This window comes from Botrytis byssoidea (assembly GCF_014898295.1).
Source record: "Botrytis byssoidea strain MUCL 94 chromosome Unknown BBYS_012, whole genome shotgun sequence".
NCBI lineage: Eukaryota > Fungi > Ascomycota > Leotiomycetes > Helotiales > Sclerotiniaceae > Botrytis > Botrytis byssoidea.
In genome coordinates, this window is record NW_024065853.1 from 856,691 (window position 1) to 881,122 (window position 24,432).

The 24,432-nt window shown below is 42.7% G+C and overlaps 7 protein-coding genes across 7 annotated transcripts; 5 read left to right on the forward strand and 2 right to left on the reverse strand.

Annotated features, from left to right (window-relative positions):
- Positions 1-1,173: 1,173 nt before the first annotated feature.
- On the reverse strand, positions 1,174-3,102 carry EAE97_006676 (uncharacterized protein; the record flags this gene model as incomplete). The annotated part of the gene is made up of 4 exons (XM_038877189.1): positions 1,174-1,277; positions 1,348-2,335; positions 2,386-2,837; positions 2,889-3,102. The coding sequence occupies 4 exons, from the start codon at positions 3,100-3,102 to the stop codon at positions 1,174-1,176; spliced, it is 1,758 nt and encodes a 585-aa protein (XP_038732121.1).
- Positions 3,103-5,104: 2,002 nt separating this feature from the next.
- On the forward strand, positions 5,105-6,980 carry EAE97_006677 (uncharacterized protein; the record flags this gene model as incomplete). The annotated part of the gene is made up of 5 exons (XM_038877190.1): positions 5,105-5,114; positions 5,183-5,200; positions 5,259-5,307; positions 5,360-6,476; positions 6,528-6,980. 5 exons carry the CDS (start codon positions 5,105-5,107, stop codon positions 6,978-6,980), a joined length of 1,647 nt encoding a protein of 548 aa, XP_038732122.1.
- A 1,487-nt stretch (positions 6,981-8,467) lies between these two features.
- Positions 8,468-10,708, forward strand: EAE97_006678 (uncharacterized protein; the record flags this gene model as incomplete). Its single annotated transcript, XM_038877191.1, has 1 exon — positions 8,468-10,708. The coding sequence occupies one exon, from the start codon at positions 8,468-8,470 to the stop codon at positions 10,706-10,708; it is 2,241 nt and encodes a 746-aa protein (XP_038732123.1).
- A 1,609-nt stretch (positions 10,709-12,317) lies between these two features.
- EAE97_006679 (uncharacterized protein) lies at positions 12,318-13,188 on the forward strand (the record flags this gene model as incomplete). The annotated part of the gene is made up of 2 exons (XM_038877192.1): positions 12,318-12,845; positions 12,922-13,188. 2 exons carry the CDS (start codon positions 12,318-12,320, stop codon positions 13,186-13,188), a joined length of 795 nt encoding a protein of 264 aa, XP_038732124.1.
- A 388-nt stretch (positions 13,189-13,576) lies between these two features.
- EAE97_006680 (uncharacterized protein) lies at positions 13,577-15,511 on the reverse strand (the record flags this gene model as incomplete). The annotated part of the gene is made up of 3 exons (XM_038877193.1): positions 13,577-14,652; positions 14,760-14,965; positions 15,345-15,511. 3 exons carry the CDS (start codon positions 15,509-15,511, stop codon positions 13,577-13,579), a joined length of 1,449 nt encoding a protein of 482 aa, XP_038732125.1.
- Positions 15,512-17,219: 1,708 nt separating this feature from the next.
- On the forward strand, positions 17,220-20,482 carry EAE97_006681 (uncharacterized protein). Its single transcript, XM_038877194.1, has 3 exons — positions 17,220-17,737; positions 17,829-19,714; positions 19,763-20,482. Exons 2-3 carry the CDS (start codon positions 18,029-18,031, stop codon positions 19,910-19,912), a joined length of 1,836 nt encoding a protein of 611 aa, XP_038732126.1. The 5' UTR covers positions 17,220-17,737; positions 17,829-18,028; the 3' UTR covers positions 19,913-20,482.
- Positions 20,483-22,421: 1,939 nt separating this feature from the next.
- On the forward strand, positions 22,422-22,994 carry EAE97_006682 (uncharacterized protein; the record flags this gene model as incomplete). Its single annotated transcript, XM_038877195.1, has 2 exons — positions 22,422-22,605; positions 22,666-22,994. 2 exons carry the CDS (start codon positions 22,422-22,424, stop codon positions 22,992-22,994), a joined length of 513 nt encoding a protein of 170 aa, XP_038732127.1.
- Positions 22,995-24,432: the final 1,438 nt, after the last annotated feature.

Below are 24,432 nucleotides of genomic sequence, written 5' to 3' on the forward strand. Positions count from 1 at the left end.
GGGCTGACATTCAAAGAGCCAAGGGAATCCTCTCATCTGCAAAGATTACATCTTCGTTCTTTTTCTCGTTCTTTTCCTATTCTCTATCTACATCCTCACACTCCTCTTCAACAATTCCATACACAAATATCTCGCAGTTCAACACAATGTCTCTACTCACACATTTCTCTCTCCCAACTCGCCGTGCATTCCGCACCGGTTTGCTGATGGGTACGTCGGGTTTCCTAACACCTGCTATTATGCATAAGTGCGATGTTTCGGTGCTGCGGGCTGTGTTTTATGTTTTGATTTTGTATACGATGTTTGCGGGTTGTGAAGCGTTTGTTTATCGGATGGTGGAAAGGAAAGATGTGGAGAGGGAAGATGAAGGAATAATCAAGGATCAGAGGAAAATAGAGGGAAAAGGGGAGAAAGTGAATGAGAAACCCCCTCTTGAGATTTCGTAGGGGATATGGGGGAGGGGAAAATGGGAGAGGAAAGATCATCTTTGATGCTATTGTTTGGGGAGAAAGATACGTGGGGAACTAGAGCTATGCTCAGCACTATTCAACATTTCAACGTTGTTTCTCTGCTATATGCAGAGAAGTTTCTAACATGCATAAAGTACTTGAATTTTTCACTCCTTCGAATCTTGAGACCTGAGCTACCAAAGCGAGAAAGTAGTTTTGTCGCCGGAAGTACTGCTTTTTGTATCCTTTCCTGCCCATGGAGACTTGGAGAGAAAGAAATATTACCTTACCTGGAATATGGAGTAAGTATATGGAATAGAGATTCAGAGATTGAGAACTTGAGAAAATACGGGGAGTGGTAGGTTCATGAAAATTGATTGTATGCTGAGATAGAAAAGATAGCCGAAATAGCGGACGCAGAGGAGTGGAAAGGGATGTTGGAAGAAGATTTACTTAAGCCTCCGAACAAGGGAACCAAGATCAAGAACAGCACAGAAAAATAAAAAATATTGTACTCATATCAAACCTCATCATCCACAAAAAAACAAAACAAATAAAATTCAATCAACCTCCACCCCATTCAACAGGGCTGTAGGAAGTGTTTTCTTCATTCCAATATTTACAATAAAGATACTGTTCTAACTATGATACAATGAATCTATCCACTTCTTATATATATGCTTTCTTCGCATACGTCCCCATATTCAGGATGACGTCTAGACGTCTAAATTTCACACTCATCATCTTCCTCTTCACCTGCATCAGTTGCAACAGGAGCAACAGAGCTAGCAACATCGGTTGAAGAAACTTCACCTCCTAGCCCACCATCTATCGCACTGTTAGTCAGTCTATGTAGAAAGGCACTGAGAATAATAGTCATTCTGCTTCACACACGTACCGGCAGAGCAAGACTTTCCTCCGGCGCAGTTACCATACAAAGGGACTGAGCCAGAAGATGAAGCAGCGGTTGTAGTAGCTGGTTTAGAAGAAGTAGCAAGAGTAGAGCTAGATTTTTGGGTGACAAGAGTGGTTTTACTGGTGGAAACGGCAGCAGCTGAAGAAGAAGCTTTGCTGTTAGCAACCACTGCTGTGGAAGAGGCCTTGCTGGACGTAGCAGCGACCTTTGAGGAGGAAGCAACGGGGGTTGAGGTAGCTACTGCGACTTTTGAAGAGGTGGTGATTGCTCCGTGGGATGCGGAGGCTTTAACCGAAGATCCACCGCCATTGGCCATGAGAGCGGAGACAGGAGTTCTACCTGGGAAGAAAGAGGTTGGGACGGTTGGGATAGGAATGCTTACGCTCACGGCGAAAGGAGTAGCTAGGTCTTGGGCCATGGTAGAGGCTTCGTAGCCAGTTGGCATAGAGGACCAAGATTGAGTTGTAGTGTAAGCGGATGGGGAATCAGTGTCGGCTTTAAGACATCCTCCTGAACCGTAAGCATTTTGGCAGACGTATATTCCGGTGCTGCCGGAATCGGCTCCGATAGCAAAGTCAGTGATGGTGATGTTTGTGCATGGAGCGGTGGATGAGCAGAGGAGGTTGATTGGGCCACGTGCAGTGGCGCTCTCACACGTTCCCTTCCAGTTGTTGAAGGAGAGGTTCTCATAGATGACTCCATTACCGGCAGCTTTGCTTGCTTGAGTCCAGGCTGCGTTAATGTTCAAACTGTAGGCGTTGGAGCGACCAATGAAGTTGTTGAATTGACAGTCGGAAACGGTTCCGCTACCACCGTTTGATTTGATCATGTACATTTGGTTAGATCCATAAGTGTAAATATTGTTGTAGATGACGTGGGAGATGGCAGTGTCCGCTCCGAGAGATCCCATACCACAGCCTCCTGAACTGTTACAGTAGATATCTTCAATGAGAAGGTGATCGGAAGGATTCTATAACGTGATTAGGTATTTGAGGAAAGCTTCATTGCAAGAAAACTCACCTTGACAGTAATACACTCATCCTTGTTAGTAACTTCAACATCATGAATCCAGATGTTTGTTCCCCAAACATCAATACCATCAAGACCACCCTCGTCACCACCACGAATGATCATGTTGTATACCTCTCCACTCTCGCAAGTATCAATAGAGAAATGGAATGCAGGAGCATCGACTAAAGCAATGTCGTGGATGGAGAAGTTTTTAGCATCGTAAAATCGGAGGAGACGTGGACCATAAGTCGAGTCTTTGTGAAATTCATAACCATAACCTTGAATAGCACCTGCAGAGGTACTACTGTACATCTCGAAATCGGTAGTGTGTTTGATCATGATCATATTTCCATCATCGTTACCAACACGATAAATGATACCATCAAGCTTAAGTGCCCATGCCGAACCTCCGCTGAGTGTAATCCAAGTACTCATACCATAATCTCCAGGTGGGACATAAACTATTCAAAAATAAGCTTTCAGTAGGTGGAAATGGATCTTGAACTGTGTACCTGTTCCACCAGTCTTGCAAGCAGCGAATGCAGAAGTAAGCGCCGGGCCGATATCTGAAGTCTTGCTTGCCTTTCCACCATAATCCAAAACGCTACAAATTTTTGTGGCTTTAGATTCCCTTGAAGTCAAGGGGCCAACTGAACCAGTCAATTGTGCTGATACTAAAGCTGGGAGGACAATTGCCGCGAGGGCTGATAATGTGCTGAATTGCATTTTGCGAACAATTTGAAACGGAATGATTGGAAAATGAATGAATGGATAATGGTAAAAATTCAAAAATGGAAGTAGAACTCCAAAAGAGTGAAAGGCAGACAAATCCGCGTTTAGAATAAAAAAGAGAAGTCAAAGATGGAGAGCTTCAAGAAACATTGAAAGATCTGGAACTACACTTGCCTATATGTACCGAATCGGTCTACCATGTACTTTTTACTCGCTCGAGTATATGCCATGTCCATGTTATGCTGTTCCTGCATAAGGAATCAATCGAGAAGTTGGGGTGGGGAATCAAAGGGACGATGCACCTGGGCACGATCAAAGAGATGAGCAAGATGAGGATCATGGAAATCCATGTTGATGAAGTCAAAATCACTCTGATGTAGCCAATTAAAGTAATATTTAGATTGAACAACACTAGTTGTTTGAATGTGGGATTAAAAGAATGTTCCTGCCGACGATTTCATATATCCGAGGGGAAATGTGGTACTAATTTTTGAATATATTTGAAACTATGGCCCGCCAAAAAGCGGTTAAATGCCATGGCTTGCTTACCTCTTCTGGTAGCAAGGCGATTAGATTCTGGTTCTTAGTGTTCCCCTGAATGCAGGTACGACACAAGTTCCTAGGGTTTTTTGTTTGTTAAAGTGTTGCTGCTTTTATATAAATCTTCTTCATTGCAAAAGTATGTCAGGATAGAAGATATGTTGTGTAACTTGCCTGCGTGAGGAAGGGGGGATTCCTTCGATATAAGATCAATCAAACAGCATTAAAAATTAGTTTGACAAGTTCATAGAGGTACATAATTGGTGGCGTAAGTTGTAAAGTTTCCATCCCAACAAAAAGGAGTAGTTGTCATTCGACAGCCATGTTTCGTGTATATACTTCCGACGCGTAGACCTGTTTATACCCTGTGTAGCATTGAATATGTACGAACCATAACATTATTGACAGCCCTCTGGGTCAAATTATCAGACGGCATCTCTTGTTTCTTCCAAAGAGAGCAATATCTAATCTGTTTTCCCCGCTTCGATCATCTGCTCAAGACTGAGGGAAGGAAGTTGACTGTGGGCTTTCTCATATAAATATCGGTAGATGTACGAATGTGAAAAGTCCGAGAGCTGTTCCACAAAATTCTCATCTAGAGTATTAATAGCAGTGTCAAAAATGTGAAGTTTTATTGATATTCTTTTCACAAAGATGTTCATAGTTTCTTGAGAGCATTTCGAAAGTCAAAAGAATTTCTACTTTCGCTGCTATTACCCAATAAGGAGATCGAAAGAACCAGCAAATTAAGGTTTCCTTGCGAGTGTCTGATATATTTTCCGAGATTAAAAGCGGTAGACCAAGTTGTGGAGGGATGTTAATGGCCTTCGAGAGTCCCTGAGACTCCGCAACAAGATCTTATTTTGAAGTAAATTAGCACAAGCACGATGAAATGTGAGTGTAGTATAAAACACGTATCGCCAATGTGCTGTATACTAGGTAGGTCGGTAGGTCGGTAGGTAATATCTTTGAATGGAAAATATATTGTGAATTGTTGAAAATGAAGTGAAAGAGAAAGGGGTTTATGCTATAGATTGATGCTTTAGGTTCATTCTTTAGGTTCGTTGAAAAGGTTGCGAATTCATGATACATACCAGATGTGAGATTGGGTGTCAGAATATATATTAATGTCATATTGATGATATTGGAAAGCAAAAAGTTTATCGCATCGGGAGGCTATGAATAACCTTGGTAAGTTCACCTGCAAGCTGGAGATATTAAGATACTGTGGCTGATGCGGGGTCACTTAATAATCGTGGCTGATGATGTGTAACCTGAGGCTGTCTAAATAATTTTTGGCAGACGAAGGGCTTTCAATAAACGCGACTGTCGATTTGAACGCGCTGGTCAGGGAAGAAGTTTGTCCAAATATTCTGCTTTTTGTTTGGTTCGTTCGATACCTCTGCAGTTTGTTTCAGTACTCTTTTGATATAGGAAACCTCGCACATCTTCAAATATGGCGATGAGTAAGTTTTTACCTGCTCTCACCGAGCGTATGTCTCTAAGAGCTTCTGCTAACCACCCCGCTATGCAGATATTGATATGTCACAGGGTAAGTTGTATCTGTACACACCACCAAATCGCCCTGGAAGCTTACAAGAAATTTATAGCTTCTGTGATCAAGGATGAGCAAGGCAGACCTTTCATCGTTGTTAGAGAGTAAGGATTTAACTCTTTCCCACCGAAAGTGCAAGTACTGATGAAGTTATAGTCAAGGAAAGAAGAAGAGACAACATGGAAACGAGGCAGTCAAATCACATATTCTCGCAGCGAGGACGGTAGCCAATATTGTCAAAACCTCCCTTGGTCCCCGAGGACTAGATAAGATCCTTATTTCTCCAGATGGTGATATTACAGTCACGAACGACGGTGCCACCATTTTGGGACAGATGGAGATTCAGAACCATGTTGCAAAGCTTTTAGTTGAACTCTCAAAATCTCAAGATGACGAAATCGGTGACGGCACAACTGGTGTGGTAGTTTTGGCCGGTGCCTTGTTAGAACAAGCTGCCGAACTTATTGACAAGGGAATCCATCCCATTCGTATAGCTGATGGCTACGACCAAGCTTGTGATATTGCTGTTGCGGAGCTGGATAGAATTGCCGATACTATCGAATTCACAAAAACACAAAAAGAGAATTTAGTCAAGGTTGCAAGGACAAGTTTGGGAAGTAAAATCGTCTCCAAGGCCCACGACCAATTTGCCAACATTGCCGTTGATGCTATCTTATCTGTTGCTGATTTGGAGCGCAAGGATGTTGACTTTGACTTGATCAAGGTTGATGGTAAGGTCGGTGGATCTCTCGAGGATTCTTTACTAGTTCAAGGTGTGATTGTCGACAAGGACTTCTCACACCCTCAAATGCCTGATGAGGTTCGAGACGCCAAGATTGCTATTCTCACATGTGCATTTGAACCACCCAAGCCAAAAACCAAGCATAAGCTCGACATTACCTCTGTTGAAGAATTTAAGAAACTACAAACATACGAAAAGGACAAGTTTACCGAGATGGTTCAGCAAATCAAGGATACTGGTGCCAATCTTGTTATCTGTCAGTGGGGATTTGATGATGAGGCAAACCATCTTTTATTACAAAGTCAATTACCAGCCGTGCGATGGGTTGGAGGACCAGAGATAGAATTAATCGCCATTGCAACAAACGGTAGAATCGTACCAAGATTTGAAGATTTATCAGCTGAGAAACTCGGAAGAGCTGGACTAGTCAGAGAGATGAGCTTTGGTACCACCAGGGAGAAGATGTTGGTCATCGAAGAGTGTGCAAACACTCGTGCCGTTACAGTCTTTGTTAGAGGAAGTAACAAGATGGTATGTTGTGTGAGAATTCGATATCTACATCGTTACTAATCGGTTAAACAGATCATTGATGAGGCGAAACGCTCCCTCCACGATGCTTTATGTGTTGTTCGTAACCTCGTTAGAGACAACAGAGTTGTTTATGGTGGTGGTGCTGCAGAAATCGCATGCTCATTAGCTGTTGAGGATGCCGCTGTTAAGTCACCTGGTCTTGAGCAATACGCCATGCGCGCTTTTGCCGATGCCCTCGACGCTATCCCAATGGCTTTAGCAGAAAACTCCGGTCTTTCATCCATCGAAACCCTTGCCTCTGTCAAGAGTAGACAAGCCACCGAGAAGAACACAAGATTGGGTGTTGATTGTATGCAAACTGGTAGCAATGACATGAGAGATGCTTTCGTTATCGATCCATTGATCGGCAAGAAGCAACAATTGATGTTGGCCACTCAACTTTGCCGTATGGTATTGAAGATCAATAACGTCATCATTGCTGGAAACGATGAGAATGAATTTTAGAATGGAAAAAAAATTGCCATAGTAAAATAGACTAGGGTTCCATGATTAAATAGATTCATTTAAGCATTTCAATTTGATACACCTATTAATGTCAGGAATTCTGAGACTGACGCCGCTACTAGTTGAATGGCCCTGATATGCAAATGTTTTTGTGGTTCACGTTCACTTATCATTGAGGATAGCTGCGAAATGAAAAGCTTAGGTGGCCATGGTTATCTATGAATTTACTAGATGGGCAGCATGTAAGAGTTGAAGTTTGAAAACGTAGATCGATGACTGGTCAGTTACTTCCTATCTTATTTTTGCTCGCATATTCCATATTCGCAGCTTCCCATTTTGAAATCAACACCAAATCCATCACGGGTAAGCTAATATCTGAACCTTCTGGATACAAACGAAGATGGAATCAGAGACGTTGACACTTTACTGCCTATCAGTCAACAGTCAACAAATACGACGCAAACCCTCGACCTTTACAACCTTTCGCATTTGCCTGCGATTGTACATGTGAATCACAGACAATCCTTTCTTGGCTACAACCTTTTTCACTCCTGATCCTAAAAAACCACACCTGGCACCTATCTAATAAGCTTTCCATAGGAATTTGATATTCATTCAATCATATCATCTCTTCTCTAGCCCATTACATATCCATACTTTACTGCTACCTCTCACTCACTTACTTTTTTTCAATCTTGAAAGAAGGATTAATAAGGCAACTAGTCCCGAGTATGTACGTACCCTGTATGATTGATTGATTCACAGTCTGAGCGAGCCTCATCCGATACTTTATTCCAACTACATCAACTTTGTCGAAAATCCAATATTAACTAGGTCAACCAATAGAATATCATAAACTCTTCAAATCAAATTCAGAGAGCTCTTTGTAGAGATTTCATTCAAGAAAGACCCACAACTTGTCCTATTTTATTCCACTTTACTGACAGTCAAGGTCAAGTGCATTCACTTCAACTCGAAAACTGGCAGCCATTACATTGGAAAGTACAAAATAAATCCATATTCAAAACCAATAGAAACGCCAAAATTAATTCGGAGCCCCCTTCTCATCAGGTGTTTGCAACTTGCAGAAGATCTTACTCCTCACGTGAAATTTCTTCCTAGTACTGGAATTTCTTCCTAGTATCAGTCTACCCCCTTAGCTTGGTTTCTCGGTGCACTTGGGGTCAGTAGGGAGTTGAAACTTCTTTCTTCATTTTCATACTTCTTCCATCATACCTACAACTCTTCAGATACTCCTATAACAACGATATACAACAAGAAAGACGATACTTTTGAAAGTAACAAACCTTTCAATTACACTGTTTTATTTATCACGAATTCCTCTAGGATACTACAATTCTTCTGGGATTAATTTTTCGAATTTATCTCACAATTCAAAGATTCGATAATCATTGTTCTTACTTTTTATATTGTTTCCTTCCTACTTGCTACATCGGAGATAACCTAAGTCTGTCTCATTTATCAATATGTCGTTCTCTAGCTTTTACGAGCAACCACTTCGACAAATTCTTTCCGAAGTTGTCAAATTTAACAAACGCGAAAAAGCCCGTCACGACGCGAACATCTCAGCTACGTCAAGCAAAGCCCTTCCATATATTGCACTCGATGCTCCACAAATTGACTTCGTCGAGGCCACTCCAAAAGTAAATGAACCTTCCCTGGTTGGTATTGATCGGGCCCTTCGCCAGATCAAGACCGCACGGAAGTTACTTGGATTTGAAGATTCTGCACCAAACGGTGTCGTTTCAGTCATTCCTATCAAGACCAAACAACGTAACACTGTCCCAGCTGTTACCGACGCAGGGCTTGATCGAATCAGGGCCGCTCACCCTATATCTGACGTTACAGATTCACCAATCGAGGCCTCTCGGAGAGTATTAGGAAGGGATGAAACTCTATCAAATGACGCTGTTCCACTTGTTCCGGTCAAATCTAAAGCGCGCAGTTCTGTTCCGGTTGCGACTGACGTAGAACTTGACCAAACCACAGACGCCCAATTTACACCTGATATTACAGATCCACAAAAGGCCTCCCAGGCAATAGCTGGAAGTGAAGAAGCTGTGTCACACAAGGCAATTTCAATTGTTCCGGTCAAACTCCAAGAACGTAGTGCCGTTACAGTGGCTACTGATGCAGGACTTGACCGGATTAAGGCCGCTCTCTGCACTCCCGATGTTACAGATTCGAGTGTTAGAGTCGCCAGCTCTACCTCCGACGTTGTAGTCCCACTAGTCAAAGTCTGCAAATACTTCTTGAGTCGCAAAGGATGCAGATACAAGAATAACTGTCAATCATTTCACGATCACGATGCGAAGTCTAAGCTTAAGGAACAATGGGCGGCCAACGATACCAAGAAGAAGCTTGAGCAAGTTCGCACTGGTCAACAGGCTAGCTATACGAGAGAAGTTCTTGCACCTAAGAATCACAATTCAAATATCTCTGTTGCTGTGGCCAAATCTTCAAAGCTCTCCCCAGAACGTCCACCTAAAACGAAGAGGCCAGCTTGCAAAAACTTTCATTCTCCTAATGGCTGTGTTCGGAAGAATTGCCAGTTTCCGCACGAGGAACCGGAAAAGCTTATTGACGACACCGTTCCTGGTGAAGTCTCAGAAGCTTCCAACATCATCTCAAGCAGTCAAGTCCCCAAATTCCCTAAGGCCATCTCACGTAAACACAAGACCAAAAAATCTCCCAAAGCCACGGTCATCAAAACTTCTGAGCCTGAGCAGGTCTTGTCGGCTGCCAAGCCTATCGTATGGGAAGGCAATCCTAATTTGGGTGATGAGGCCTATTGCACCAGAGCCATTCTCCAAATATTTGGCAAATTCGCTCCGACGAAAGAGGAAGCTATTGAATGGTGTAAAGAGATGGGCGCAAATCGAAACTTTCGGCATTTCGTCAACCTTGACAATCTCGCTATGTGGGGTCGGGCCATCAATCTGAATACCGATGAGTTTCTAACCCATATCGGATATCTACCAGACCTACCTGTACGATTCACATTCAAGGTGCAGCTCTATATCAAACAACTTAGAGCCGCCTATGAAGCAGAACAGGCGAGGCCAAAGTATGATATTTTCCATTGTTTCGATGACCTTCCTAACGAGTTGTGTATGAAGATCTGGGGATTTGCAGTCAGAAGAGGGAGAACTCTTACAGTCAGTCTTAACCAGGGTACGATTTATACTGAAGGGGGTCCTGGTTTATTCAAACGTCGACGTGGAACTTCACCTTCACCATTATGGCTTGTTAACAAGCAAGCGCAGAAGGCATGCATGATGGATAAAAGCTGTGCATTCTACTTTGGCTGCGATTATTTCTCCTCGCGATTCGATACATTATTTCTCCACGATTCCGCGGACAATATCAATCTTTATGCTGCTCAAATTGCCTTATGGAGAGGCAACGTTGTACAACGATTATCCTTTCCTCATTACAGACTTTGCGACGTCACAGATATGCGTCGCTTTGCCACTAGTCTCTACAATGCTTTCCCAAATCTTATTCGCCTCGAATTTAGTCTTTCAGATGGAGAGTACTGGTCCAAATACCGAGAGAAGGCTTCTAAAGTTGTCGAAGGAGCTAATACTGAAATTGCCAAGGTATATAAGAGACGTGGTGCTGACATCAAATTACCACGCGTTCGTTTTGTCCTGGTACCAGAAGAACAAGCTATGGGATTGGGTATTGGTGGTATTGGCTGGTAGATGGGGGTGGGTAGTTATTTGGAGTCTGTTTGCGAGGGATTTGTGCAGTCCTTGATTGTTCTCGATAGGGATTGGTTTGGATTCTATGCAGAAATGATGGTTATTAAATAGTTATGGATGAATGTCTTGAGTCGAAATGGAAGATTGATATTTAAATTACTTAAAAACAGTTGACTATGGAAAATGACATGTGACATAGATGGCACAAATGCGCGCCTGTGATTTTTGACGAGATGATTGTTATGGTATGTACCTACCCAAGGTAGAAAGCAATGACGAATGAAATACAAGTTCATGCTACTGATATAGAGGGCAATTGACTGAAACAGATTATTTAGACATTTGTTTTGTTAATTAAAATTGATGGTTCGTGTACATATAAAGTCATGAAAGCTGCTTAAATTCCCCTCAATCCCCATCCCCTCATTCACTCCCATCCTCCCTCCTTTTTCTATTCATTCCTTACTCTCACTACTCCCAAAAAATCACCCCCAAATCTCCATCAATACATTCATGAACATGATGCGTATCTTCACCAGCGGTAGCATATCAACTCGAAGTTCCACATCCATTTAAGAATTGATATTCCTCTCATAGCTTCGTCGAGAAGAATCTTATTCTGATGAAGAAGTGTTTGCGCGAGCGAAAGCTGTTGCTGTTGTCCCTGGAGAAATTTGTGGCTTCGAGTTGTATGTGGGATGATGGAGATCTTTGATTATAGATCCTTGAACTCGATCTCAGCGAGGTTGATCCTGTTGATACAAATTTTCCAGCCATAGTAAGCTTAATCTTGTTGTCGAGAGTGTTGGTCGCGTTGAGCATACTTGACTCTAAGCTTCTAGATAAACCACACAGTCATTGAAACAAAAATAATATGAGAAGCTTCGTTGATATGACTCTTATGTAGCCGTCTTCTTTGCTCCAAATTTTCGAAGTGATTGATGACCGAATGTATCCCATCCTGAGTATCCAGGTTGCGAAATCTATACTTTCAGAAGATGATATAGATTTAATGTTTTATACTCCAACTCGTCGGGTTGGTATAGGCTGTTGAACCAGAATAGTGTGTGTATTGAAAAATATGCGAACAATCCAAAAATCCCACACAATCATCTTGAATAGAGTACAGACAAAATTATATCAAGATCATCACCACCCCCAGAGTATCGACCATCCCTTACCCCTCCCACGTGATCCTCGGACAACCTTCCCCATCCCACTCCCACCCCACCACGCCCTCAATCCTAATCACGTCATTGGTTTCATCCACCATCGGTCCGCGGACCAAAATTTCACAAACTTCTGACAAAACTGCATCGTTGTGAAGGAATTGCATGTAAGAGACATTCATCACTAGACTCACTAGATTATCAAACATTTTTTATTTTCTTGATCTTTTCTGAGAAAATTATCTCGGTATATATTTCCAATTGGAGAATTTGAATTGTTGATTGCCAATTGGATTTACATATCTACGTATATATATTCAGTTTCTTCTCTTATATATCCTTCTTTCTTTCCTTCCCTCCTCTACAGACAACATCGACAAACCAACAACACACACATACACACACCCTTCAAACTCACCACACCCACCACATCCCTCAAAATGACCATAACCCTCCACTTCGTGCGCCACGCCCAAGGTTTCCACAACCTCTGCACCGCCAACCACACCCTCCCAGACCCCCTCCTCACCGATCTCGGCAAAGCGCAATGCACCACGCTTTCGCAAAGCTTCCCCTCCCCCGAAAAAATAACCCACATCGTTGCCTCCCCCCTGCGCCGCACCCTGTATACGGCACTCTACTCCTTTCCCAGCGCCATCGCCCGCGGCATCAAAGTCATCGCGCTCCCCGAAATTCAAGAAACATCCACTCTTCCCTGCGATACCGGATCTGCGCCCGCCGCCCTGGCGGAGGAATTCGCCGGGAGCGTGGATTTGGGGCTTGTGCACGAAGGCTGGAATAGTAAGAGTGGAAGATGGGCATCCAATGCGCCGGCGATTGAGAAGCGCGCGCGCGAAGCACGCGTTTGGTTGAGGGAATTGGGGATGCACGCGGAAAAGGAGGGGATGGAGGATGTGAACATTGTGGTTGTGACGCATGGAGGCTTTTTGCATTATTTTACGGATGATGTATGTTTCTTTTTTCTTTGTGTTATCTGACTATCTATCCTTCAGAAAACTCAAAAACTAACCTTCTTCTAAATAGTGGGAAGATTCCTCCCTCTTTGTCGGAACCGGCTGGACCAATACCGAATTCCGCTCCTATAATTTCCGCGCCGCTGATTCCAGCGATCCCAATGCCGCAGTTCAGGAAACGAAGGAAAGCAGAGAGAGAAGGAAGGGAACTGAGAGACCACTGACGGATGATGAACAGAGGAATTTGAGAGCTGCAGCGGAGAGCGGGTGGCAGCAAGATGGGTTTCAACAGAAGGTAAAGAATGAGGAGGGGAAGGAAGTAGAGGTTGCTGCTTAGGAGGGTGTGGATGATATAGATGGTATAGGTATAAAGAGACGGCGATTTAGGAATTAGATTGTTGAAAGATATTATAGATTGCATATAGAGTTTGAATAGATTAGACAGATTCGGGTAGAAAGAGATGGGTAGATAGATGGTTCGCATGCTAGAAAGCAATCATAGAACTCATTTATTAGTAAATGGTGCTATGTAAACTAGAATCATAGCACATATACATACAAGTTATTATATCCACACTCCTGGAGTATAAACCCTGCACTGAACAACCCTCCGAAAAGCCAAACATACCAAGGACTTCTTGACAGATGTAATATTCATTGATAATCAATGACCTCATACTGTAGACCTATATACCTCCCTCCCTTCTAGCCTCGTCACCCCCCAATCACAACCCCCCTTCATCAATCCACTCCCTGACCACCGTATCCCTCTCCACCGTCCCATCCCACCCCGCATCCCCAACCTCCATCTCGGTAACTCTCTCCTTCGCAGTCTCATCCGCATCACAATCCTCATCCCATAGAACCCTTACTTTCAATTCATGCATTACTACACTTCTTCTCATTAGTTTCGTTAGTTCTTGAGCTTGTCGTTTAAAAATATTGTTTTCTTTTTCTCCTTCATCTTTTTTTTCAATATTTCCCTCATCCGGTGATATGTTTTGCGATATATCATATGCTTTCTCTCGAGCAAACGGAAAAGAAGAGTAAGTAAACAACGATCTTGGTATCTGTAACGATGATTTGGTAGGTGGGAAGATAAGATTTGATTCCCGGGATTCGAGGAGCGCCTCATGTGGCTCTTCTTCTTCTTCTTCGGTTGCGTACTCGTTTGAGAGATCCGGGTGTGGAAACTGGGGATCAGGATAGCGGGAGAAGTCGTCGGCTTCAATGGAACCTGCACTTTGAAAACTAGATGTCTCAGTGGGTGGGAAGGATGAGGGGGGTGGAGAAGCGGGGGGAGGAACGGGCCATCTTTGTGGAACCGCGATGCCGGCGGTGCGAAAGAAGAGGATGGGTGAAGCGAAGGGGTCGAAGGTCTGAGATGGAGATGAAAAGAGACGAGTTTTGAGGGCGTGGAGGATCAAAGTTGTCCAGGGAGAACTTTCGTATAAGTCTGATGTTGAGAGGCGATTGTAAGCAAGATTTTGTGACGAATCTGCGGATACAGAGTGAAAGACTGAGGGGTCAGGTGTGGTAGAGATGGGAGTCCAGTCAAAGATTCCATTATGCACTATGAGAGAATGGATCTTAGTGGGCAAGAAGGAAGAGGTAAACGATTCTGTGAGGGCGAGAGAGGTGGCAAGAGTACCGCCAAGGTATGATCCATAGATTAGAAGTGGTCGTTGGATTGGTTTTGGATTCTTGTAAAAATAGGTTGAACCTAGAGGTTGAGGCTCCGGTAAAAGAGAGGGAAGGTAACTTTTCAATAGCCAACTATACGCTTGAAGTGTATCATGAACTGTGGTAGCGGTCAGTAAAAGCCACAAGATAACTTAAGAAGTCTCTTTTCGGTTAAGAACCGAGAGATTGTACGCCAGGTGACATGATTGAGATCGATTTACTTACGTGGTATGGGAAATGCATGAGATCTTTGTTTGCGAAATGAAGTTTTAGGGTCATGAGACCACCGGTAGGGTATGTTGATGACAGGATATGAATTCAATAGCCATGAAGGTGGATGGAATGATGAAAGTGGAGAAGACGGGTATGGTGGTAAGTAGATAACCAGAGGTGTTTTGGGCGAATCGCGAAGGAGAACTCCATTACGGATTCTGTATGCATAATGTGAGCTTGATTATCGCATTTTTCAAAAACGCCATGGAAATATATCACTAACCGATGTTGAACATATACAAGAGCCCTTACGTGATTGGCATGAAGGCGTCACCTACTATTGCTTATCTGGTGGATATTTACACCACAAACTTCTATCCATTGCGTTGATAAATCACCCATCATGGCGAACAAACCTGCTCGAGAACTCACCCGAAGCCAGCATAGTTACCAGGGGAAATAGAACACTTGATCGTTTTCCACACGTGATGCGTGAATTAACTCAAATAATTTGGAATGCCATACCGGGGGTATTTGCTTCACGGGTCGGGCTAGAACAATGACGGGATAAATAGAAAACATAAGTTGTCAACCTACTCAACGGTGATGTGTCCCGAGATACCACAAGCGATATCATATTTTTCCACTTGTAGCGGCGCAGCTGTTGCCAATTGTCTCAATTTTTGAGCTGGCCATTTCTTGGTTGTCACTCGTGTAAATATGCGACATGTGCGTATACTGTGCCCATATTCATACAAGCGCATTTCTAACGATTTCAACTCTGTGATGTTGAATGTAGGAGTAAAGTACGATATCCAAAATTGTACCTTCTCAGTGCGACGGGAAAGACAGAATCACGATATCAAACTTGAGAGATACCTTGCGCGACACTCCGTCTCCAATCAGCGAGACTGTTGAGGCAGGTCGGCTCGTCTTGTATTTTGAAAGCCTCTGGGGAATTTCATTAACATGCAGCATAGACTTGTTTGGTGGTCGCCAAATCTATAGCTTGCGCACGAGGTTGGTTGAATGGATGGAAGAGCGTTTACTGAAAATTATCGGCTTGACTTTCTTGCACCGGTTGAAAATGGATACCTACCTAGGTAAACTTTTTTGGCTGACAAAGGGGAAATAGCGCTAAGTCCGATGGAGTAATAAATTTATTGATGATCATCCTTTTTTGAATTGAATCATTACTAATTTATTAGTTATTATGATTCTCATAATGTTTCTATCTAGCTGGTAGTATCTACCACCCAAAACGATGGGTCGGTAAATGGCCCAATTATTTCTACGTATGCAAATTGCCTCCCGCGCTGATACATACTAATAAGTACTGAGTGCAGTGAGTGCAGTGAGTGCAGTGAGTGCAGTGAGTGCAGTGAGTGCAGTGATAGCTGGACGTACGAGGGTACGTACCTGTCATGATGATTTGTTACAGAGAACATTCCAATGATTTCACCCCTCGATCCACTTATCATTTTTCCCCCCATCTCCATCGACTCCCTCATCCCCTGAACCAAACAACCTGAAACTAACTCAATTGAGCTGACAGGCAAGCTCGCTAAGAGCACCTGGGCAAGCTTGGGAATACATTTCAAGTTGTATTCCCAAGGGACAGGAATTGAAGCACTGCATGGGGGGCAGTGCAAGCAGGAGGAGATACACAGCGTTAGCATTCAATGCTAATTACCACAGAGTAAGAAAGACTGTCTGCGTTGAACCATGATTGGTCAATGAGGCATTTTCCAAAATTGTGTGTATTCGGGTATTTTTCGAAGATACGATGCGACGAATCAAGATGGAAGACGATTGAGATGGTGGACCCCCATCTTGAGGATATAAGCCGTTGAAAAAAAAGGGTTCCCATACATATGATAATGCACATGATACATAATATACGAGTATCATATTGTCCTCTTCTACCATTGGGAGACGGTACCTACATATTATTAGATCAGCGCAGCCCATGGAGAGTCATACAAGCACGAATGAGCAAAAAGCAAGCATGTATCAGAATCATCTACACCCGTGGACTGTCCATGTACATCACTCAATCCCTTGAAGGATTGGTATCGCGCCCAGCCCTGTTGGTTAGAATTGCGATTTTCCCCATTCCCCATTTAGTCATTTAGTGTAGAGGACTTACGCTACCAGTGCCGCAGTCTTGGCTGCGCATAGAATGCTCTAACCTGGAAGGATTCCAAACTGATCAGCCTACTGCGTACGGTACCAGTGAGCCAGTGTACTCATTGGGTTTATCTTGGCTGAGATATCAATCAATCAATCAATCAATCAATCAGTCAAACGATCAAACGATCAATCACATTTACCTGGATAACCGATGAATATACTGTATATACACACACATACAATATATACATACATAGTACATATATACATATATAGTACGTACACACATATAGAAAACGTAATATATCTTCAAACATCCTTAATCAACTCTGCACGTTGTATCAGATTTGCACCCTCCCTACTTGCCTCTTCTCTTCTCACCATATCCAAAAAACGCGTAAGATTCATGATTCAACATTTCACAACATCTCCATAATTGAACATCGACCTACTTCCTTCCTAGTAGCGGTTGCATGGATACTTTCTAGCATGGCACGGATCCCCAAATCCTTCTACCCCTGCCTAAACTCATCATCATCTTCTCTCATTGGTCCACTTTTGGATTCCAGATTCACACATCGAACATTTCAACTCAAACTTCACTAAGGGTCTAATAAGGGAGAGAAGTCAGAAAAGTCAATCTTTAATCTTCTCTCCCCTTTCCGCTTGTTTAACTGCACCAAGCCCAACCTGGGGCATTATGGATGCAGTCACAAAACCTTTGATTTCCCTCATTCGACAATTTATTTCTCAATACAGATATTACACTTGTTCTTTTCATCTCCTTTTCATTAAATATACTTTCTCTACAGAGAATCTTTCGTATCTTTGACTTACATAATTCACCTTCACTCCTTGTAAGTACGCCTGTGCTTTACGTACCCCGTTCGCATGGCATGGAGTTCAACTTAGCCCACCCTGTTCCAACAACTCACGATATATATCTAGCTATCCAACTCTCAATATCCAAAGCTTAAAATTCGGAAATAGCTCTCTGCAATTTACGAACTGTCAAGCTATCCATTCACTTCTTCATGGCTTTCCGTTGAGATAAGCCTTTCAAGTTGCGTCCAGCAATTATCTCACGCAAATCTTCCATCGATACGCGCACGAACACTCTCTAACCAACCAACATATTCACCTACAACATGGCAAAAAGGAATTGGACAAAATCATGCTGTGGAGTCTTGAACAGCATTCTAGCAGCGCTGGCATTGTATGGGACTCTATACCTAGCAGTACTCATCTTCGAAAGAGGTGCTCTTCCAAAATCGCCATCTGAACTCTACAAGAAACCCTCTCATGGATCGTCTTCTGAACATGGTTCTGCACCTGTGCCCCCTCCACCCGCAACACTACATATCGAAAAGATCAATCCACATGCAAATTGGTTCAACAGACCAGAGAGTTTGGTTACTCCAAAGGATGACTATTTGGGAAAACGACCACACATCGATACGGTTGCGAACCTAACAAAATTAGTGGAAGAATGCAGAGGATCATACAACAAATTTGAGAAAATGCCATATGTTTTCGACTGTTTAAATTATATGAATGAGGGCGAGAAGGAATATTATTACATGCCAGCACAAGGAGAACGAGCAAGCGAGCAGCCCCCCAAGTTGGCCGAGTATCTCAATTCAGATGGTCGGGATAACTCCTTGGCTCAGTACCCATCGCAGAAAGCTTACTCAAAGTCATCATCTGGTCAATGTAATGGGCCAATTGTACCATATCACACTTACTGGACTGGCCCTGCGACTTGGAGAGTGGAGCTTTTTATAAAAAGCTACTTTTACACGCAAAATCTTCCTTGCTCAAGGTTATTCATATGGCTAGATGGAGACAGGGACCCAAATGCAATCGACAAGTTTATGACCCGGGACCCTCTCTTCGAAAAGTTTGTTCCATTCGTCGAAAGGGGGGACATAACTCTGAAATTGTGGAACTTTCCCTCAAGAATACCGCTACCACCTGGAGATAACACGGATGGACGTGGATATTACAAAAATCCAGGAAAGCCCAACGCAAAAGGCGAGGTTCTGGTAGCAGATGGACTTATCCGAGATTCAAACGATCAGGAATGGTTGATATTGACAGAGAAGCAAATGACATTCTTGCCGGTTGCAGTTTCAGATGCCATGAGATTTGTTGTTTTGCACATATATGGAGGATCTTATTATGATATGGATGTTATCATGCTACGAGATATGCGACCGTTACTCATTGGGGATGAACATTCATTTGCAGAACGTTGGGGAGGGCATTCCAGTCCTGGTGACTATAACACTGCGGTGATGTCTCTAACGGCCAATTCTTCTTTGTCCTCTTATCTTCTACGAGGTGGCGTGAGAATGGGATTAAACTTTCATCCTCGAATCATTGGTGTTATGGCTGTAAAGGATGGTCGAAATCAAGAATTCAACATGTTGGAGACAGCCGCTTTCGACCCGATCTGGACTGAATTCAACTGGGATAGGTTAGGAAGATGTACAGTTCCATGTATCAAAGATTACGGACAAGTGTTTAAAGGAAAGAATGCTTTCCCAAATCATGATGAATGGGAAAGCTATGATGGAACACAACTGAAGCTAGCCTCGGAGACCACATCAAAACATGTCTGGGAAATGAGGTCCATTGAGGAAGCAGAAGTTGAGAAGCGTGAAGTTGCAACCGAACGAGCAACAACGGGAAATGGTCTCGAAATGGTGACTGTTGATCGAGCAGCATTAAGCAAAGCCGAGTACAAATTGGAAGAGGACAAATATCCACCTACAAATCGAACCCTGGAGAATTTCTTCCGAGGCGCATGGACATATCATATTCACAACCAGGTAGGTTTGCAGTTTTTTTGGACAAGAATTTGGCTAATAATGCTCTAGTGGCGCAAAAATCCTGAACCATCATCATGGCTTAATGTCATTCAAAGAGCGCAAGATGGTTTCTTCTCTGGTTCACGTACCAATCCATACGGCGAGACATGGCAAGGTCTTGAATTACCTGCATACGAAATATCTTGGGAATACGCATAAACTACCCGACATGGATATTCCATGAATATCAACACCCAAGATGGGTTCTTCAACGCCATCTTATGAACAACACAGTAAATGTGTGTATGAAGTCAATGTTAAAAATAAAATAAAGCATTTAATTGGTGGGCGCATACACATATACTCGGATTTGAGTAATGGTACATATATACACGGGGCAAGGGCATACAATTGTGCATAGCGGGCGTTTGATGTATTCGTACATTCGTTTTTGGATCTTTTTTACTCCATGGATCGGGGTACGGCAATGGAGTTTACATATGGAGTTATCACATGGAGACGTACATATATAGAAAATATATGAGACAGGTTGGGATTCAGCAATGCTGTGGGAATTTAGCAGTAGGGAGAAGAACGGGTGGCGATTTGTATCTACTGGCTACCTATCTCGCATTGTATCATATGTAAGGGGTTGAATGGATTGAGATGGGATGGGGTGTTACTTGAACATTGCGGGTAGAATTTTTGAAGAAGTTATATACCCTTGAGTATCTTGTAGGAAATATTAAGACATATGCAAATGAAATGAGAACAGAAACCAAATGGTATCTGATGATGGGATTTTCTAATGTGAAATTTTGTTTCGGGATTGGGGTATGGGCTTTCCAGACGGGAGGTGTTGTACTGTAGATGGCGCAGTAAAATCTCGATGTGGTGATTGAATGACTTGGTAGGCAATCTTCGTTAGATTGAGGCTTAGGTATGGATGATATGGATGGTATTGTTGGCGTTGATGTAGGTGTGGGTGTTGACAGTGTGGGTGTTGATAATGTGGGTGTTGAGGATGAGACAGAATAAAGCGGATTTGGAAGGGAATGTTGTGATGTTGTAATATGTATGGGTGTTGATACTTAGGATCCGTAAGTAGGTATTTATTGATGGGTTGTGGAAAGAGTTAATCGATTTGATGGCTATTTATCTATCACATATTCTTCTATTTGGGTTGCTCGGAAATTTTTGTAGGGGGTGGGCTGGATATCTAATATCTATTAAAATCATGTTTAGGTAAGATGAGATTGTCTGGGTGCGAGATCTATAAATACTTCCTCCCTACCTACCCGGTCTTCAATTTTTTTTTGGGAGGGCAAAATATAATTGGGATTTCTTGATTAGTATTCACCTAGGGTTTAACTTTCGGATTTATGGTGTGAGATAGAGATGAAAGAAGAGAGGAGAGATGAGGTAGGTTATTTTGCGTGGTGGTGATTGTGAGATATCTTTTTTTTTTTACCTTGATGATTTTCTGGTTTATGTACCGAGGTATGGGTAGGAGCTTGGGTTTGAATATGTACAGAGTATGATGCATGCGGGATTGTATTTTTCTTGGGGAGGGGAAAGGGGAAAGGGGAAAGGGGTGTGGATTACTTGGGATATGGATATGGATAGGGGTTGAGTTTGTTGATTGAGAGGGTTTGTGAAGACGCTGATCGATGGAGGTATCGATCTGTCTGCAGGTTTGTTTATTCCTTTGAGTTTGAGTTTGAGTTTGATGGTTTATGATCTGGGCTACATGTATATTCCATATGATATATTTTCTTTACATACATACGACAAGCGTCGGAGGAGATCTTCACATGCATCCATTACCTCCGTGTGGAAGGGCTGATAATCTGAGATGAAGATTATCGATCCTAGCTCGTGCATGTATATATGTCAGCAGTGAGGATGAAGATGAGGTCAGCAACTACCCTTCTCGAGGTATTTGGTGATCCTTACATATATATCCGCGTTGCGTTGCGTTCCTTGCATTGGATTTTTTTGTTCTTTAGGATTTCATGTATAGGGATTTGTCTCGGATTGGAAATTGGAAATTGGAAATTGGAATGGAATGAATTTGGATTTGGGGTTTTTTTTTTCTTTTTTGGTTCGGGAAGGGGATCTGTGTGTGGATATATATGGGTATGGATGTATTTTTATATATATGCATATAAAATTGACTGGGGTTTGGGTGATACGAGAGGTTTGTACAAGTTATATGGGTGGTCGAGGGTGATTACGAGATAATCTAGAACATTTAATAATTTTCTCGTGTTTTTTCTTTGGGCTAATCTTCTGTACACCTCCTGTTTGTTTCGTTTGTGAGCTTTTGTTTTTTATATCTTTCCTATCTTGCCTTGTGTTGTTGTTTCGAATCCGAATCTCGTGAAGGATTTTACGACGTCTGTCTGTGAGAAAACAGTTGCGATTTCGAGACTTGCATTGGTGTTTGGTGTTAGACTGTGATTGATCGTGCTGCGCATACAGTTGGAAAATACGAAGATTGATAACAGATCGATACGAGGATAGGGTAGAAGAAGAAGAAGGAAAAGAAAAAGAAAAGGGACAGATTGAGATATATCTATCTCCATTGAGGATTATTGTCAATATCTTCAGCATTTCTCTTCGAAGAACGACTAAATCACTATTCATCTATTGGCCCTTCGAATTCTTACCCCAATCCGTTGATTTTTAAATTCGCATTATCAATCACTCACTACAACACCACAAAATGCACATAACAACCACCTCCCTCCTCACCCTCCTCTTTTCCCTCTCCATCCCCCTTTCCATCACCGCAATCCCAACTCCCGCTCCCGCTCCTGCTTCAAAAACCACAAAGGAAGATCTGAGTTATCTAGCGGAACTATTCGCTTCCGATAGCTTAGCTAGAAGTTTCAAATTACGAGCCGATAGTGAGTTTTGTTTCCTCCCTCTTTCCCCTCTAGAACGATTACTAAAAATCTCCCCTGAAGGTCAATTTCCCCTCGCAGACCCCTCTGCGAATAAAAAAGTCTGCGGACGCGCATACGCGCGCAAGGAAACGGAAACGGCGTTTTTTGGGAAACAGTGCTGTTGTATGTTTTTGCATACGAAGGATGGGGCGGGCGGGCAGAGGAAGGCAGAGAGGATTCATGGGGGTGCGTTGGTGGGGGGATTGTTGGAGCATAGGGAGGGGGGATTGGGGGTCAGGTTGGGGCTGAGGGGAGGAGAGACGAGGTTTTGGGGGGAGGGAGGGGGGGCCGAGGATGCGATGATTACTTGTGGGTTGGATGAGGGGACGGGGGTTTGTGAGGAGGGGTAGGGAGTTTATAGGGTGGTGAGGGTGATGGTGCTGGTGATGGTGATTGGGTTGAGAATGTATCATGGGGTTTGTTTGTTTTTTGTAAAGTTTAGCGGGCGTTGAGAGATGTAGAAATCTAAAGGCGTACGGGAATTTCTTGGTGAATGGGAAAAAGTGTATACTGGCAGATACCACACACCTAACTAGGTAGATATATGTAGGTAGGTAGTTATCCATACGGGAGGCGAATTCAAATGTATATACATATATAAGATTTTGTAGCTCGATTGATCAGTACCTGGGTATGAGGTATACAAATATCAGTCAACATGGAAGTAATTATATTGACATAATCTTAATACACAAAATACAATTTCATTTATCACACAAATAAACTCTGCAGCCAATATCAAGGTCGGAGGTACCTACCTAGTAGTATCTTGAGGTAGATGGCCATGGGTACTTATTACTTACTACCTTAAATAACTAGTAGCATGTTCAAAAAATCACCCTCAACCCTCAACTCAAAGTTTCAAATTTTGCCACCGACACGACCGGAAATAAGCTCTTCAAAAGTGCTCTTATTCCCAGTCGACATCTTTTTGTAAAAATTTGTCCCGTTTTGGAAGGATGTCGATGGTTTGCACAGTGCAAATTTTCAGACGTGCAACAAAACTTTTTTGTTAGTCATGAATGTCACGTGGTTTGTTTACCGCTTGGCAGAATGGGGGTTTGGTGTGTGGTGGGAGGTTGGGGTGGGAAATTGATATAATAAGTAGGTAGTAAATATGAGTTCACAGTTATAGATACCTATTGAGTTGGAAGATAATGGGGACGGATATGAATGGATCGGGTTGGTTTGATAGCTTTTTATTATAGAGTTATTTGATTTTGTATTTTGTATGTATGCATGTAACCGCCATTTCCTAAACAATTCTATCGTAGAAAGCTACCAAATCCATCCCCTTACCCAGTAATTCTAACAAAAATCCAATCCCCTACCAGTCCAGTCAACGAACAGAATTCATTGTACACACACCAGAGTAGAAAAGTAATACCAAGTGTTAAAGTCTCACGGAGGACGCGATTCTCAAATCTAGATTGAAGACTGTGAAACAGTTATTTGTCAATTCGCAAGTGAAACATTGTGGAATACCTACCTACCTACCTACCTACATGCATACTACCATTACACCCGTCAACATGGATGCGCAATTTAATCCAAGCCTTCATCGATTTCCTGAGCGAGCTTGCGGTGAGCTATCGGTAAACGGTGATGGGAAGTGAAGATCTCTGGAGGTGAAGTAGCTTGACTAGTTGACTGATACACTGATGAAAATAAGGAGTTGCGAATAGTCTGTGCGGGATTATCATAGGCAGTCATATCTCAGCTCCGCTATTTAATGGTATATATCTTAAATCTCTCGCCTGGTCAGTATCCACTACTAGAAGATAACTT